Source organism: Dreissena polymorpha, chromosome 3, assembly GCF_020536995.1.
Source record: "Dreissena polymorpha isolate Duluth1 chromosome 3, UMN_Dpol_1.0, whole genome shotgun sequence".
NCBI lineage: Eukaryota > Metazoa > Mollusca > Bivalvia > Myida > Dreissenidae > Dreissena > Dreissena polymorpha.
This window is the reverse complement of record NC_068357.1, coordinates 35,867,431-35,885,842: the sequence shown is the minus strand read 5'-3', so window position 1 is coordinate 35,885,842 and position 18,412 is coordinate 35,867,431. Positions and strand designations below refer to the sequence as shown.

Here is an 18,412-nt window from a genome sequence, read left to right as displayed (position 1 = left end):
ACAACATGTTGAATGTTTAAAACGCACTAAGTGACCCCGTGACCTAGTTTTTGACCCGGCATGGCCCATATTAAAACTTGACCTAGTAGACACCATCTCGATACAACTTCTGACCAAGTTTGGTGAAGATCGGATGAAAACTACTTAAATTAGAAAGCGGACCTCATGCGCAATGTTTAAAACGCACTAAGTGACCCTGTTACCTAGTTTTTGACCTGCCATGACCCATGTTCAACCTTGGCCTAGACATCATCTAGATACAACTTCTGACCAAGTTTGGTGAAGCTCAGATGAAAACTACTTGAATTAGAGAGCAGACACCATGCTCAATGTTTAAAACACATTAAGTGACCCCATGACCTAGTTTTTGACCCGGCATGACCCATATTCGAACTTGACCTAGACATCATCTAGATATAACATCTGACCAAGTTTGGTGAAGATCAGATGAAAACAACTTGAACTAGAAATGGCGCGGCAGAGGCAGATGCGTATCCCCACACCTCATGTTTGACCCAGGGGACACCCCAGGGTTAGTAATGGGGCCATGCATAGTTGAGATTGACCGTATTGTCATAAGAGATGTTCAGTATCAATTCGAAGTGAATCGGTGTACAAATGAAGAAGTTAATGTAAAATAACATTAAACAAGAGATGTGTTTGTCAGAAACACAATCCCCCTTCCTGCGCTGCTTTGATTTATTTAAATAAAAATTATCATTTGGCAGGTTCATTACTTACCACCCTTTAAAGCTTATTACTTCCCTTGGATTTTTTTTTTACCTTTGGCCTTGAAGGATAACCTTGACCTTTCACCACTCAAAATGTGCAGCTCCATAAGATACACATGCATGCCAAATATCAAGTTGCTGTCTGCAATATTGCAAACGTTATGGCCAATGCACCATACTGGGGGCATAAAAATGAGTGAAAATCTCTGACCCGGCCCCACCCCAACCCCCATAACTTTTGACCCAGGGGTCAGATCAAAATTCCAAATAGTGCAGGGTAGCACATATGCTCATAGCTACCATGTGTGTAAGTTTCAAGGTTCTAGTGCTTATAGTGTAGGAGGAGGTAGTGGCCAGGACGGACGGACGGCGGAGAAAACCACAAGCGGACACTTAATATGGACTGACAGACAAGTTCACTGCTATATACCCCCTAAACTTCGGTTGTGGAGGTATAATGAAATGGTGGTAAAATATCGTCATGCAATTGTTATTGTATGCTTCAATTGTTAAAAACCTACTTTACAAAGAATATATTTCTGTGGCAATTGTTTTTAGCCTAATTTACTATAAATGTTTAATGTACATGTATTAGGAAATGTTGAATGACATGATCATGGACCCAACACAAATGTCCCTGTTGTGTTGTAGAGTTTATGTACAGGTTGTCCCTGCGTCTTCACTATGTCATTTTTTAGTATCGACCTGCCCCTGTGACCTTTCAGGGGAAAATATTTAATCTTGAGCCAAAGTTAATCAAATTTACCCCGGCTACCTGGGCATTCGCCAAAGAGATAATTTTGATCCAAATAGACCAGTGCACGATGGCCAATCAGACCTTAATGTGCACTGGTAGACAATTTAAAGACAATTCATGTCTGGTTGCCCTTACAAGGGCAAGGTTACTCTGCCAAGGGAGTGCTGAAAATTTAGCAAAGATACTCGTTCTGCCCCTATCGCGCTGGCGAGTCTGGTGGCAACCCCTAAACCACTATCATCCCCCATGGACAATAAGTGCATTCCGCTTGGGGCCCCGATCATCAAGTTCTCGGAGACAGGGAACCAAGCTGTAAAGTCTTTTATGATATAGCAGCTGTCTAAGTGTCATTGACTTTGTTAGTATGAATAAACATCACGTATAAAGTGAATTCCATGGATAGTGACATTACAATTCTCTCAAACGTTCCGATGTTTCTAAATAAATAATGCTTAAAAATGAAATAATTTGAAACTCAGATACAACAATGAACATTATTCTGTTACATAAGCTGTCTGATACATCTGAAATTATTATATGCATGTACATGTATTAACATTCTTATTGGGGCATTCAATTAAGAAATGTGTTTGTGAATATGTTCAACTGAATATTAATATCATCTTGAGCCAGATTTTGCAACTCAAGTTGAAAATGAAACAGACATTCCAGAATAACTCTGAAATAAATATTCGGAATATTCCAGAATATATGGTATCGAGTTATGATATGATATGCATATTAATAGTGTTGTGCTGCAGGTGCTGTCTAAAATATATGACAAATATTTAAATAAAATATATTAAAAGGTAAATTGTGTCAATAAATCTCAAAAATTATTATAAGGCTTTGCGCTGTCTGGTTAGGAGGTATACTGTCCGCTAAAGACCACTGATAACATCAATAGTAGACCAATGCCACTCATTGAGCATTATAACTTTGACTAACAGTCAGAGCAACAGATTAGATGTATATTTTTGTGGAAGTTCCTAATTCTAAAATACCATTTACTTAATTTATTTTGATTTGATCTGCACAGGCTTATCAGGGACGACACTTTCCGCCTAAACTTGATTTTCGGTAAGGAGGGACTTCCTTGATTAGCCTGTGCGGACTGATTGGGCTATGTTTGGTGTGGGATTGGGCTATGTTTGGTGTGAAGCATTATACCATTTATGCCTAGTGGACTCTCCCATTCTTCTAAATTGGATCAAATTATTTCCAAAATTAGGGATGTCTATTATATTAATTTCTATATTAAGAATATTTCTTACAGAAATTCCTTTATGCAAACAGCGCAGACCCTGATGAGAAGCCGCATCATGCTGGATGGACGGACGGAAAGATGGAAGAAAGGACGGACGGACAACGCCAAAACAATATCCCTCTGCCTATGGCGGGGGATAATTAGAGAGCAGACACCAAGTGCAATGTTTAAAACGCACTAAGTGACCCCTTGACCTAGTTTTTGACCTGGCATTACCCATGTTCGAACTTAGCCTAGACATCATCTAGATACAACTTCTGACAAAGTTTGGTGAAGCTCGGATGAAAACTACTTGAATTAGAGAGCAGACAACATGCTCTAGGTTTAAAATGCACTAAGTGACCCCGTGACCTAGGTTTTGACCCGCCATGACCCATATTCCAACTTGACCTAGACATCATCTAGATACAACATCTGACCCAGTTTGGTGAAGATGGGATGAAAACAACTTGAACAAGCAAATTCGTTGAATTGATATCCCCCGCCATATAAATTTTGTTTATGGATGGGTGTAGACCTCAATGTGTGACCTTGACCTTAGCCCCTAGGATTATGGGTGTTGAATGTGAAGCAACCCCAGATGATAGAGAACAACTAAAGAAGTTTCATGGCATAGTAAAGGAATGACTAAATAATGAATAATTGATCAAATTTGTGACCTTTGACCTCAATGTGTGACCTTGACCTTAGCCCCTAGGATTATGGGTCTTGAATGTGAAGCACCCCCAGATGATTGAGAACAACTATGGCAAGTTTCATGGCTCTGGCTCTTGTGTTAATGGAGATAAAGCTGTAAGCTTATATTAAAAAGCATTTTTTCAAGATACAAAGGGCCATAACTCCGTTATTAACAGATTAGGTACAATGCCATTTGGCGTGCATCATCCTGTTAGCCATATATATACTCATACCAAGTTTCAATTAAATACGCCAAAGCACTTCCAAGATATGGCTCCCGACGGACGGAAAGATGGAAGGACAGACAACGCCAAAACAGTATCCCTCCGCCTAAACTTCGTTTGTGGGGGTATAAAAAATAAATAATTAAATTGTATATATATTTATCCTAAATTGATACAAGAATGTTATTGCATCATGTGTTTTCTGTCCAACTCCATAAATTGATATAAGAATACAAGAATGATTTTGAATCACAAGTTTTCTGTCCAATGTCATAAATTGATATAAGAATACAAGAATGCTTTTGCATCACATGTTTTCTGCCCAATGCCATACATTGATATAAGAATTTACATTAAAACAAGAGATTGCCGGTCCCCTACCAGTGAAACTCCACCAATATCAGATTATTTTTTTATATATTTGTTTATCATAGCAACCAGAATTCTTGACGTAGGAACAAAATGAAATGACGTGCATAATGTCCATATTGCCATCTATCCATGTTTCAAGTTTCATGAAAATATATGAAGAACTTTAAAGTTATCGCAGGATTCAGAAAAGTGTGACAGACTGACGGACAGAGCGAAAACCATAAGTCCCCTTTGGCTTCACCGGTGGGGGACAACTAACGTTTTTGCATCACACGAAGAGCCTCGCTCTGAGAAAACGGGGCTTAAAACATGTAAAGAGACTTCCATTAGCAAAAAATACCGTAACTGCAGAAAATGTGGCCCATCAGCCTGTGCTGACACTGTTTTACCAAAGTGAGGCTGATATAAACCAATCAAATCCTAGTATTCTAACAAGAGGGCCAAGATGGCCCTAGTTCGCTCACCTGAGAGGAGTCGGTTCATTCAATCTTTACCAAATGTCAAACTTGACCTAGATATTGTCCAGACAAACATCCTGGTCAAGTTTCATTATTATTTATCTGCGAGTTATGATCAATGTACCTATGAAGTTTCATGAACCTAGGCGTAAGCATTCTTGAGTTATCATCTGGAAACCATTTTTCTAAACTGAGTTTTCATGACCTTGACAGCCATTGTGTGCATACGTTTTTTGGAACTGTGACCTTGACCTTTGACCTAGTGACCTGATAATCAATAGGGGTCATCTGGGAGTCATGATCAATATACTTATGAAGTTTCATGAACCTAGGCATAAGCGTTCTTGAGTTATCATCCAGAAACCATTTTACTATTTCAGGTCACCATGACTTTGACCTTTGACCTAGTGACCTGAAAATTAATAGGGGACATCTGCTAGTCATGATCATTGTACCTATGAAGTTTCATGATCCTAGGCATAAGTGTTCTTAGGTTATCATCCAGAAACCATTTTACTATTTCAGGTCACCGTGACCTTGAACTTTGACCTAGTGACCTGAAAATCAATAAGGGTCATCTTCGAGTCATAATCAATATACCTATGAAGTTTCATGATCCTAGGCATAGGCGTTCTTGAGTTATCATCCAGAAACCATTTTACTATTTCAGGTCACCGTGACCTTGACCTTTGACCTAGTGACCTGAAAATCAATAGGGGTCATCTGCGAGTCATGATCATTGTACCTATGAAGTTTCATAATCCTAGGAATAAGCGTATTTGAGTTATCCAGAAACCATTTTACTATTTCAGGTCACTGTGACCTCGACCTTTGACCTAGTGATCTGAAAATCAATAGTGGTCATCTTCGAGTCATGATCAATGTACCGATGAAGTTTCATGATCCTAGGCATAAGCGTTCTTGAGTTATCATCTGGAAACTATTTTACTATTTCGGGTCATCGTGACCTTGACCTTTGACCTAGTGATCTAAAAATCAATAGGGGTCATCTACGAATGATGATCAATGTACCTATGAAGTTTCATGATCCCAGGCCTAAGCGTTCTTGAGTTATCATCCGGAAACCATTTTACTATTTCGGGTCATCGTGACCTTGACCTTTGGCCTAGTGACCTGAAAATCAATAGGGGTTATCTGCGAGTCATGATCAATGTATCTATGAAGTTTCATGATCCTAGGCATAAGCGTTCTTGTGTTATCATCCGGACACCATTTTACTGCTTTGGGTCACCGTGACCTTGACCTTTGACCTAGTGACCTGAAAATAAATAGGGGTCATCTGCGAGTCATGATCAATGTATCTATGAAGTTTCATGATCCTAGGCATACGTGTTCTTGAGTAATCATCCGGAAACCATTTTACTATTTCGGGTCATCGTGACCTTGACCTTTGACCTAGTGACCTGAAAATCAATAGGGGTCATCTGCCAGTCATGATCAATGTACCTATGAAGTTTCATGAACCTTGGCATAAGCGCTCTTGAGTTATCATCCGGAAACCATCTGGTGGACGGACGGACCGACTTGTGCAAAACATAATGAGAAAACTGCCCCCCTCCCAGCAGCCATGTTATTCAACTGACCGGAACCATTTTTTCACTCGATTCTCGTATCAAGGAAACAAATGTACTGAGCAAATTTCATGAAAATTGGGCCAAAAATGTGACTTCTACTGTGTTTACATGTTTTCACTATACATATAGAGAAAAATGCCCCGCCCACTGGCGGCCATGTTTTTTCACCGATCCCGACCATTTTCAAACTCGTCCGAGATATCAATAAAACCAATGTTTTGACCACCTTTCATGATGATTGGGCAAAAATTGTGACTTCTAGAGTGTTTACAAGGTTTCTCTATAGCCAAATAGGGAAAACTGCCACTATATACATATAGAGAAAAATGCCCCGCCCACTGGCGGCCATGTTTTTTCACCAATCTCGACCATTTTCGAACTCGCCTGAGACAACAATTGAACCAATGTTTTGACCAACTTTCATGATGATTGGGCAAAAATTGTGACTTCTAGAGTGTTTACAAGGTTTCTCTATAGCCAAATAAGGAAAACTGCCCTGCCCACTGGCGGCCATGTTTTTCAACGGATTGGAACCACTTTTGAACTTAACCAAGATATCATTAAGACAAACATTTTGACAAAGTTGCATGAAGATTGGGCATGAAATGTGACTTCTACAGTGTTAACAAGGTTTTTCTTTTTTTTTGACCTATGACCTAGTTTTTTACCCGGCACAACCCAGTTTCGAACTCGGTTGAGATTTCATTGGGACAAAGCTTCGGACCAAGTTTCATGAAGATGGGACAAGAAATGTGGCCTCTAGAGTGTTTACGAGCAAATGTTAACGGACGGACGGACATACGACAGACAAAGACCTGTCACAAAAGCTCACCTGAGCAATCAGGTGAGCTAAAAAGCTTAACACATTGTCAAAACGCTCAATTGTAGTGGCTGTGTGAATCTGGAACCAACAGTGAACTACAGAATGTATGGTATACAACAGCTCTGCTCTTAATGTTGTTGAAGCACTAAGTAAAGCAAAACATGCACTGTGAAAAAACAAACATTTGCTGTGAGCATTTGTTTTATAATTTAATACCTTTAAGAGCTTCCACTAGCTTTCAAAAGTTGCCTCACTTCCAAGCCTTACATTTGGATGTCCCAGAAATAAGTGGAAGTCCCACATTTAGTTCAATTAATATTTTAGTTAACCTTACCGTATGTGTTGATTTCTGGATACATGTTTCAACTCTAGCTATAACCCTATAATCCAGTATAATTATGATATTTATTTTCAAAACTAAACAATGACCAATGTTGAAAATAATGTGATTAAGAATTTGATTAACACGAAACGCCTGCCTTTTTACGTAAGTGCTCTGTGCATATATAAAGTGAATTGTTTTATTGGGGAATTCCCATTGAACATGGGTGAATCAAGTAATGCAGTATGCTAGCATCAAGCACTGTTCATATTAATGTTGGTTATATAGACAAATCTACAAGTGAATTTAAATTCAGATTGAATGTATCACAAAATTTTGCAAATGTGAACAAGATTTTCTGAGAATTAAAAAAGCTCCTTTCTGTCAATCTTACAGAGTAGCAATTTAAAACTTGTCTGTTTTAAATGAAACTTACTTGTTTCAATGTATCATGTAAAGCCCTTAAATTGTTTACAATAAATTATTTCATAAAAATGAACTTCAAAACTTGTAATCCATATAATATGATATCAATGATCTCTACGCTACAAAGTTTCTTTTACAAAAAATACACACACTCTTTCCATGTTGATAACGTGGCACTGTTCATGTGGCACAATTTTCAATTGCTTTTATCAGGACAAATTATCAATAAACACATGAGCATTGTTTATTTGAAACTAGAATTTGTACAAAGAGTGTTAACATTTAAGTTCAGATATGTATTACATATCCGATTACAAATTTAATTATGCTCATCAAAACACAGAATATGACACTCGAAGTACAGAATGCTCATACTTTGGCACGATGCACCCAACATGCAGCCAAGAATAATACATATAAGGGCCTAGTTTAAATTGGCGGTCATAAATGACATGGTAACAATTATGCGTGCCGTCTGAAGAAACAAATTAACTGCTGATTTGATTAGCGAGATACTGATAACTGGATTGTAGGGGGAGTATGAAAAATCAATATTGGTCACTCCACAGTGTATGGTAGCTTGTGTTCTGAGTGCATTACCAGATTTACTGTCGTACAGACTGATGTCCAATTGTTCAGTACATATAAAAGACACAATTTTCTATAGTAAAATACTGAATGTTATCATACTATCATAATTGTTACGTAGGTTTCTTTTTCACATGCGGCAGGTCATACTTCCCTCTGACACAGTTCAGTTTCACACCGGGCACATCCTGCACCCTGCCCCCCTCCACCATCACTATGCTGTGCTCCTGCAAGTTATGACCCTCCCCTGGCACATACGCTGAAGCCTCCGCACCATTGGACAGTCTCACTCTGACACATTTTCTATTGGCAGAGTTCGGCTTTTTAGGTTTCCTGATCATCACTTTAATAACCACCCCTTTGAGCTGTGGACATCCACCGAGAATTGGGGCTTGCTTTTGTTTGGTTCTTTTCCGTTCGCCCACTTTGTGCATGCGTGCTAGACTGGCCATACACCGACTGAGCAGCTGTGGTTCACATGGGCTGGTGGTCTGTAACAGATGGCTGCTAATCTGTGTACTCCCATGGGAGGACAAACCTGAAGTCAAGATTGAAGCCAATATATGCTGAAAGCAAAACCTAGGAGCTCTATTCCATGTTTGTTTCATAGCTTGCATGGACAAGTGAAAGATTTTGCTAAAGGAAACTGGATTCACAAGGCTCTGACATTAAGATACTTTAAGCAATGTCAAATTACTTCTTACAAAATGATTAAATCCAGAAACCTTGATAATGTGCTCTGTAGCACTTGGAGCTAATCAAAGTGTACGTGTGACGAAAATGGCATGCACAATGTAGGAGAAATTGCCATTGTAAGAGTGTGACAGACAGAAACAAGCATGCACACAAGCAATAAATGATACACACTGTTTCTATATCCTTGAGCCTTTTGGCGTTACATAATAAATATGTACAATGTTACTCTGATACAGCCTAGGAAAGATTTATTATGAACTCTTTGAAATAAATAACTCAATATACATGTATTAATATATTAATTACTGAAAATTAAGTTGACAGAGCAATCAGATGGCCAGGTTCATGCTGCAGTACATACATTGTATCCTGGATGTGATTGCTGCAAATGGACGTGTCAGCTTTCCCAACAACATGATGGTTGGTGCTGTCAATCTGGACAATAATACAGTTAGAATATCAGAAACATAATATTTTCATGATGCATGAGTGGTTAAAGTTAAGCTGGTGCATGGCAATAAATTAATATTGTTTAAACATTTATTTTATTAACTGCTTTAGCATATACAGTATGGTGCGTATTAATATTGTCCCAAGTCTAGCCACAATAATTTTAAGTTATGAAAGACATTAGATCCAAAAACAGCTGTTGTTTCTTTTTTCTTAAAAAGGGGCTTGACCCTGCTTCTGTAAAAAACAACTTCACATTCTGCTTTATATGTTCAGGAAGTTTCTTCATTTTTTTAAAAATGCATCAGATGTGACACAAATAAAAAAACAGCTACAAAAGGGCAATATGTCTGCTTATGTTGAAAAAACAAATGATCTAAAATAGCCAACACAGCTGATGAATTATAAAATACACATGTTCAATACAATCTCACAGGGGCATCAGTTATTTTAGGAGCCCTGTGCATTCTTAAGTCATTATCATTAATATAAACCTTAACTGCTAAACTCTATCTTGTGACCAGGGCCCTTAAATCGCCCTTTGAAATCCCTACAGCACATATTTAATGTTATGGTTCATTCACAATTGATTTCAATTTCTAGCATTTTCATTTAGAAGCAGCATTCTGATTGGACGGTCTGCACCTGTGATCCATGTTTTATACTCAAATGAACCCATATTGTATGCAAAATAAACTGACACTTTTATTTAATATGTCTGTAAAATATTTCATGTAAAAGAAAATGACATCATTGTTTAAAAGGTGCAAATGTTTATGGTTAGCCAAAAAATTATTAGAATCTGAAAGTCAGTTGCATAAAGTGAAAATTACAGCTTATAATTATCTGCTTTTGAATTGTAATTTTGAAAATTTAATAGTTTTTACTTCACTATTTCAACTGTGCGGAAAATAAAATCTTAAATATCGGTATGCATAAATGTGTCTTTTGGTTGACTTACTTACAGTGACCGTTCTTAATCACTTTTTAATCTGTATTAAGCTATTTAGAACAATGAGATAGTTAAGATATAACCACACATTTAGAATTAAGATGCATTATGATTGCAAGCATGTGAAATAACATTTTCAAATATAAAGTAAATATTAGAATTGTTATCAATTACTTCGGTATTCAACAATGTTGATGCACATAATAACTATATAAATGTATAACTGTAATTTAAAGGGGCCTTTTCACAGATTTTGGCATATTTTGAAGTTTGTCATTAAATGCTTTATATTGATAGATGTAAACATTGGATCTTAAAAGCTCCAGTAAAAAATCAAGAATAAAATTTAAAAAAGGAAAAAAAAGTAGCCGGTACCAGGGCTCGAACCAGTGACCCCCGGAGTCCTGGAGTTAGTCTGAAGTAAAAACGCATTAGCCCTCTCGGCTATTCCGCCGTGTAGACACTTGATAAGTATTTTATACCTTATATAAGCAATCTTCGTAGTTTCGTAAATTTAAACGACAACAACAGAACTCTCCAAATTATTCAATCGTTTCGCGTTGCAACGCTTTATAATTTTTAGGTTTTCAAATCGTCAAAAGATACATATAATGGCTATATTGGACTATGGTAAATGTTAAGTAATACTGTTTCCTCACAAATATCATAGCTAAAACGAAAATTTGCGAATCTGAAACAACTTTTTTCAATTTTGTCAATTTACCAAACCGTGAAAAGATCCCTTTAATAGTACAATAACAAAAAGGTCACCATGACGTAGTTGATATGGTGTCCACCTAGCGACCAGGAGGTCATGGATTTGATTCCCTCTGTGGGAGCATTATTCAGATCTCCCTCAAAGACACCAAAGTACTGGTTCTACACAGGAAACAGACTCGAAAGCTGTCCACTGTCATTTAAAAGCTAGAATTTGTACCTTTGACATATCTATCCAGTGATTTCTTTGCCCTAAATTACAACATGTTACAGGCTATTTTCCAATTCCAAAAAGTAAACAAAAGCTGTTTCCCAATTGCAAAAAGTAACATTTTCCCCCCCAAAAGCTCATCAAAATTTCACCCCAAATACACTGCGGGGAATCACGTGATCTCAAAAGTATATTGTACGCACAAAATGGCGGAAAAAGCTCTTGCTTAATGACGAAAATCAAGGTATTCTCATATTTTATATTATCTAAATTAATGATAACTATGCGCAAAGTACCCGCTTAGTCTCCTTTTGTACTCTGGTAATTGTCGTTTTTCTGAGATTTCTGTAGTTTTCTCAAACATTCAGACACAGTAAACAATGAAAATTGTACATCGTCTGAACATACTTTATTTTGACGCGTTTGCTATTCAAGATGACAAACAAACAAATAAATACAACAGTTTTTGCTTTAAACCAGTAGATTTCTCTTGAAGCATCATAACTTTTTTAAAGTGTATTTGCTGTTTTTTGCTAATGTCTTATATCTGCTCCCCCATCAAATTGTCCCCAGCACATGTCCGGTAGGAAGTTATTTTATCAGTTATTTAGCTTCAATAAAATATTTTACTTCCTGCGTGTGGCAACTGGGAAGACTGACCCCAGTCAAGATTAAATAACACATACATGTATTCGAGGGCCTCTATATGATGTTGCATATAAAATATAACACTAGGTCATAATGACTTCTTTATTAACATTAAACTTTATTTCATGACATAACATAAACATAATTTGTATTTGGCATAAAATAGCACAAAGCATTCTTAAAGCATTCGGAAAGTCTATAACAATTCATAAAATTGGTATAAAAAAAGGTGGTAGAATCTGATAAGAGTTAATATTTGAGATGTAGATATACAACTATTTCATATCTTAGATACATTAGTACAAACTATTTTACAAATATGTATCTCGTTAAATTGTCTGCTTGTGTTGTAGTATTCTCATAGCTTTGAGATTCATACGATATCGATTCCACTTAACTGTTCGCTTTTCGTTTTGACTGATCCATTGTTAATGTTTAGAAGAAAATCTGATTCAGTAGCGTCATGAATGCGACGGCATATTTTTCACAAGGCTGCTGCTCAAAAAGAGCCCTTGCAGAAATACTTTTCTTTGCTCGCTTTTTGGGTGGAGATACTTTATACAATGGTGAACGAAATGGTGACTTAATGGGCGTTAGCACAGGTGTAATTTGTTGCAGACAAACTCCAGTGTGATATGCAGTTGACGAAATGCATTTTGGTGTAACTAATCGTATTGTTTGCGATGTTTTCAAGCGCTTTCTCTTCAAGCGATGAAGCGATAGACTTGACTTTTGGCGCATTCTGAAATACAAAACAGCTTTATATAACAGACATCTAATTAAACCAATTTATTTTATGACATCAATATTTTATCTTCACAAAAATAATTATATATCGATTACCACATATATGTAATTCAGACTAACATTTACATTTAATATTATATACTACATATATTATTGAAGCTTGGCAAAATCACCGCAAGCTCAGAGCTGCCACTGCTTCGAGCCGAGCATTATATTTTTAATAAGTTCTCATATGCGCCAAGTATGTAAAAAGAAATGTCACATGCGCCAAGTATGTAAATAGAAATGTTAAGTTCAGTTTAGTTTTACTGCAAACTACATTTGGTCTTTTTAAATGTAAATATGTGAAAAGCCAAGGATCTTTCGTCCAAATGACATACCTCCTATTACATTATTTTCGTGCTTTTATATATATAAATAAAAACATTTTTCGAGTGTGACTTGTATTTAATTTAATTAATTTAATTTAATAAAATTAAACACTATGTAAACAATTCCACAGGATTTTGTGTTTTCTGATCATAGAACGGAACACCATTTGGACGAAAAATCGCTTGGCTGATCACAGATGTTATTACAATTTTATTATTATAAACATCGCATTAAAAGTAAAAACAGAAGCAGTTCAGATAATGTACTCAAAACCGTTCAGACGATGTACTCAAACAAAAAACATTCAGACGATGTACTATTTTCCAAATCCCTCGCCACAGATCTAAAAAAGCTTAAACAACGTGGAAAACCTTGAACGAAATATTCTAAGCATGTCAGAAAGCAAAAACTGTTGTATTTATTTGTTTGTTTGTCATCTTGAATAGCAAACGTGTCAAAACAAAGTATGTTCAGACGATGTACAATTTTCATTGTTTATTGTGTCTGAATGTTTCAGAAAACTACAGAAATCTAAGAAAAACGACAATTACCAGAGTACATAAGGAGACTAAGCGGGTACTTTGCGCATAGTTATCATTAATTTAGATATTATAAAATATGAGAATACCTTGATTTTTGTCATAAAGCGAGATTTTTTTCCGCCATTTTGTGCGTACAATGTACTTTTGTGAACACGTGATACTCCGCAGTGAAATATGCCAAACTTTTCTATTAAACTCAATAATTGGTGTACTGAATTCAATATACAGCAATTTCATTCCTTAGCACTTTATAATGTAAATTTTAGAAAGCAGTTAAACATGCACTTATAAACAATTGGTATACTCTAATGTATAATCATATTTAATAAATATGATTGGAAAAAATCCATTATAAAAAATTTATCATGGATTTTTTTCAATGACATGGTCTGTTGCACTTTTTTCCCAATCAAAAAGGCAGGTTGTATTATATAAAGCAAAAAATCACTGTTGTCATAAATCAGATCCAGGACAACCAGGGCAACAGATAAGATTTGATGTCAATTAGTTTTCACTACAAGCTTTTTGAAAGAATTAGTTTTTTCCCTCAAATCAATTTGTCAAAAAGTTTTTTTTTAAGTTGATAAAAAACTTCCCTTTATTTCTGGATGAGATGAGCTTTTTAATGTTCGGTTAAACTTAAGGTGCATTTGAAAGACCTCTTCATGTAAGACAAGCCAGGGGAATTCCTTTTTCCACGTGGTTAATTGATTCTCGGACACAGATTCGCCGCTGTGTTTTGCACTGAATTTTTCCTTTTCTATCACAACCTGTGATATTAATTTCGACTTTACCCGACGGTTCGTTTCGCGTTACAAACTGAAACATATTAGGCACGCACGACGCTAATGAAATTCTCGTAGAACGCCCGCGTTCGGAACTAGATGCTGACATTTTCGCATACTTTTTTCGACGGAAGAAATTTTTTATGTAGACACTGTTCTGAACCGGTGTTCATATAAACTTTTCACTAATATTACGATCGCACTAAAGGTTACAATGTACTTATTAAAATCAAACACAGTACGGAGGGAATCGGTAAAATAAAACGACAAAGAATCGATTGCAATTTGTTTTCCAATTTTGTAATCATTTATTGTACAATTGATTTTTTATTTAAATGCGTTTTCTGTCAAATACAAATCGTAAAAACGATCCTTATCTGTTGCCCTGGGACAACATAACCCTCAGTTTGTTTTGGTTTATAAGTAAACAACCTAACCTAGCGACTATGCTTAAAGCGGGTATATACGATTTTTTTTATATGTGTTTAATTGTAATATATTGATAAAATATGTAACAATAACACAAAATAGGCAAGAAAAATTATATATTAAAGCCGAATTTCATAAAATGCAGCAAAGACAAATTAGCGCCCCGAGCCGATAGTGACGTACATATTTTCCTACAATAACCGAAGCATTCGTCTTTGTATTATAAACTGTTAAACTACGAGGGGTGTTCCAGAAGTTCGTGGATTTTCGCTATAACTTATTAGTTTGCTGGTAAAAGTCAATGAAATTTACATATTATACAAACCAATTATCACAGACTTTATATATAAGCTAAAAATGCATGAATTCCATAAAGCGCGTTTGAAACGCGTTGCCATAGAGACCTCAGTAACATCATGCGGCGCATGCGTGTATTTTATTATAAGTATGAGCGTTACGCGAATTTAAATTTGGTTTAAATGTCGTTGATAAACAGAATGTACGGCAAATTTCACGTTACAGCGCCTAAGTCCTCCTTACAGCCCAGATTTGGCCCCTATGGACTTCCGCGTCTTCCCTGAAGTTAAATCACAGTTGCGCTGTATTCGCTTTGCAAGTAAACAGCAACTTACAGTTGCAGTAAAGCGAATCGTGTCGTCTTTTGACGCTGACTGGTATAGAGACACTTTTGACAAGTGGATTTCCCGACACATACAATGCATTCGCGTTGGAGGTGATTATGCGGAAAAGATTTGACAGTTTTTAACTTTATAACGTCATTGACGTTGAACAGAAACGTTACACGTGCGTCGGTGTGCGCATTGTGCACATGTTTAAATCTCTGATATATATTTATAGTTTTATGTATTACCATGCAGCGATTTTCCTTGTCCAATTGGGAAAAGTACCCGTACCGGTCCGATTGGGAAAAATTGAGTCGTGAAAACCTCAAAATTGGGAAAAATCGAGTCGTGAAATCCTGAAATTGGGAAAATCGCGTCGTGAAGTTTGGGTCTTATTGAATACATCATACAGTTCATACTTAATTGAACATACCCATTTAAATAATCATTTGCAGGCATGCCTTAATGACCATTAAGTTATAAAGTTTATATAAATAACAAAATATTATAAAGAACACACCAAATCAATTACTAGTTGTTTTAATCTCTTTTAAAGCAATGTCTCTCTCTTTCATTTTTGTGAAAATTTCAACAATCTTTGATGTTTGATCATCACTCAGTTGCTTGCATCCCTCCCTGCACAGCATCATTATTGCTGTCAATGTGTCCTGTGATAGATGGTTCCGATTGGTTTTTTGGCATAATATTTGCTATTATGACTCATTTCAAACTGCGATAAGGTTACAAACCGACGTAAAACAGTACGCTGGCTGCCTGGCAAAAGAACCGGAAACAGTAACAACTCTATTGATTGAATGCGCTGAATAATAAAACCCGAAATTAATCGAGCGCGTGGTTACACACAACTATACGATTTTCTTTGTTCGCTCGCCGAAAGTTGGTTTTTTACGAAACTTTCTATCGTTTTGAGAAAAAATTCGGACGCTGATTGGGATTTTTCCAGATGCCGATTGGGAATTTGGGAATTTTCGCTTGATTGGGAAAGTACCGTTTTGGGAATTTGGGAATTTTCGTTCGATTGGGAAAGTACCGTTTACCGGTACTTTATAAAGAAGGAGGAAAATCGCTGCCATGATATTTGGAAAGTAGATTTGGAAAGGACGAAATATTCTTAACATGCTATTTGTTTGTCCATTTATGTAACCAAATGAAAGTTATAGCGAAAACCCACAAACTTCTGGAACACCCCTCGTAAATTTAGATGCACATCGTACATGTATGGTATACATGCTGGCGAATTCGGCTGTACAGCCGTTTTCAATTTCAGAATTAAATATCTGGCTTATTTCGCATTTTTCGACACATGTTCTTCTTAACTTTTATTTAAATTTATATTGAAATATATATATAATAAGTTTTTTACACAGTTTATATAAATTCATAAATATTTGACAAAATCGTATATACCCGCTTTAAATGGTCAATGTTTGATGTAAACAATCTGCTCAGTTAGTGAACATTTGCAAACTCGTTGAAATATTTGCCTTTGCAGAACATTCTCTTTTGAAATTTAAAGTTGGAACCATTTTTCCTGAAAATTCATAAATGGATGAAATGCTGAACTTCATACGTTGATCAAAAGAACTTTTAAGAAGACCATGCTATCAATATTTAAAAACATTTAAGAAAAGATTCAAACATACCACATATATGAATAATATTATTTGATTTTTTAGTTTAATATTCATTAAATGGCTGGTATTTTAGTACTAAAGCTAATGGTTTAATCAGGACTTTAGTGTTATGTCCGAAAAATCCATCCGAACCAATGTTCAATATGAGCTTTGCAATAACCTTAAACTGATCACTTGCTTTGAGCATGTTTTAAGTTTCTTTCTAAAATATCGTTGTTATTTCGATGACATTATCAGCTAATAACTTACATTTTGTGCAAAGACCACTGGAAATTATTCACTCTAGCACATTGTTGTTGTTGACCTTCCAATTTTTACAACACACTATTTTCGTTAACAGATATGGGCGACGCTCCACCAATTTTCGTGTCAGTGTGCACCGAACCGTGTTCGAAGTATCCTGGACCACAAATCATGATGTTATCACGGAATGGCACTTGCAACTTGTATATCCATATAAATACCCCTGCATTTTTTGCACGGTCATTTGATAGTTGTGTTATGATATGTTATGATATGTTATGTTTATATTATTCAAACATATAATATCGAGGACTTGTGAAAACTCAGATACATTATAGCCACATATGAAAAACTCTCGTCATAATCCAATTTACAGTTTCTAGATATGCAAACAATGATACAATTAAATTATGATTATGCGTCAATAAAAAATACCCTTAGAAATCGGCTCGACGTAAGTGTAATACAAAAAGACGAGCGCAACTCAAGGACGCGCGGGCAGGAAAGGCGGGAAAACATAGGCGCGAGGAATTTCATAGGCGACGAACAGCGGAGTGGGCGCGCACAGTGCGATGATGATCAACAGTCGGCGGGTGGGGAGACGGACGTCGACTAGGAATCTGGCCAAGGTCCAAACACACAGCCCGATATCGTGTATAAACATTTAGGCATTTTAACCTGGAATATAAACGGACTATTGAAATATAAAAATGACGCGGAAGTCAAGCACATTTTAAATAACTACGATATTTGCGGCTTATTAGAAACTTGGAGTAATCTTACTGGGGAATTTGATACGTTTCTAAACTCGTATGTCCACTTTGATTCTGTTCGATCTAAACCTGTAAATGCTATTCGAAATAGTGGTGGTGTGAGTGTTTTTGTGAGAGAACATTTAATCCAGTCAAGTTTTGTGAGAAGAATTAATAATGATATTGTTGATGGTATTGTTTTATATATTAAGTCGAGTATTTTTCATGCCATGAAAGATATTATTTTATATATTGTGTATGTTTCCCATGAAGGTTCTCCTATATATTTAAAAGAAAATGAAAGTAATGGTATTCTATTGTTTGAAAGCAATATTTCTGTTTTAAAATC

At 36.2% G+C, this 18,412-nt stretch overlaps 1 protein-coding gene across 2 annotated transcripts; it reads right to left on the bottom strand.

Moving 5' to 3' along the window:
- Positions 1–7,879: 7,879 nt before the first annotated feature.
- On the bottom strand, positions 7,880–17,453 carry LOC127873680 (28S ribosomal protein S12, mitochondrial-like). Of its 2 annotated transcripts, none has more exons than XM_052417615.1 (3): positions 17,318–17,453; positions 9,299–9,372; positions 7,880–8,779 (listed from the first exon to the last, which is right to left on the bottom strand). In XM_052417615.1, exons 2-3 carry the CDS (start codon positions 9,351–9,353, stop codon positions 8,355–8,357), a joined length of 480 nt encoding a protein of 159 aa, XP_052273575.1. In that variant the 5' UTR covers positions 9,354–9,372; positions 17,318–17,453; the 3' UTR covers positions 7,880–8,354. The 2 variants fall into 2 exon arrangements, with proteins under 2 accessions (XP_052273575.1, XP_052273576.1); XM_052417616.1 differs by lacking the exon at positions 17,318–17,453 and adding an exon at positions 17,078–17,211.
- Between the last annotated feature and the right edge of the window lie 959 nt (positions 17,454–18,412).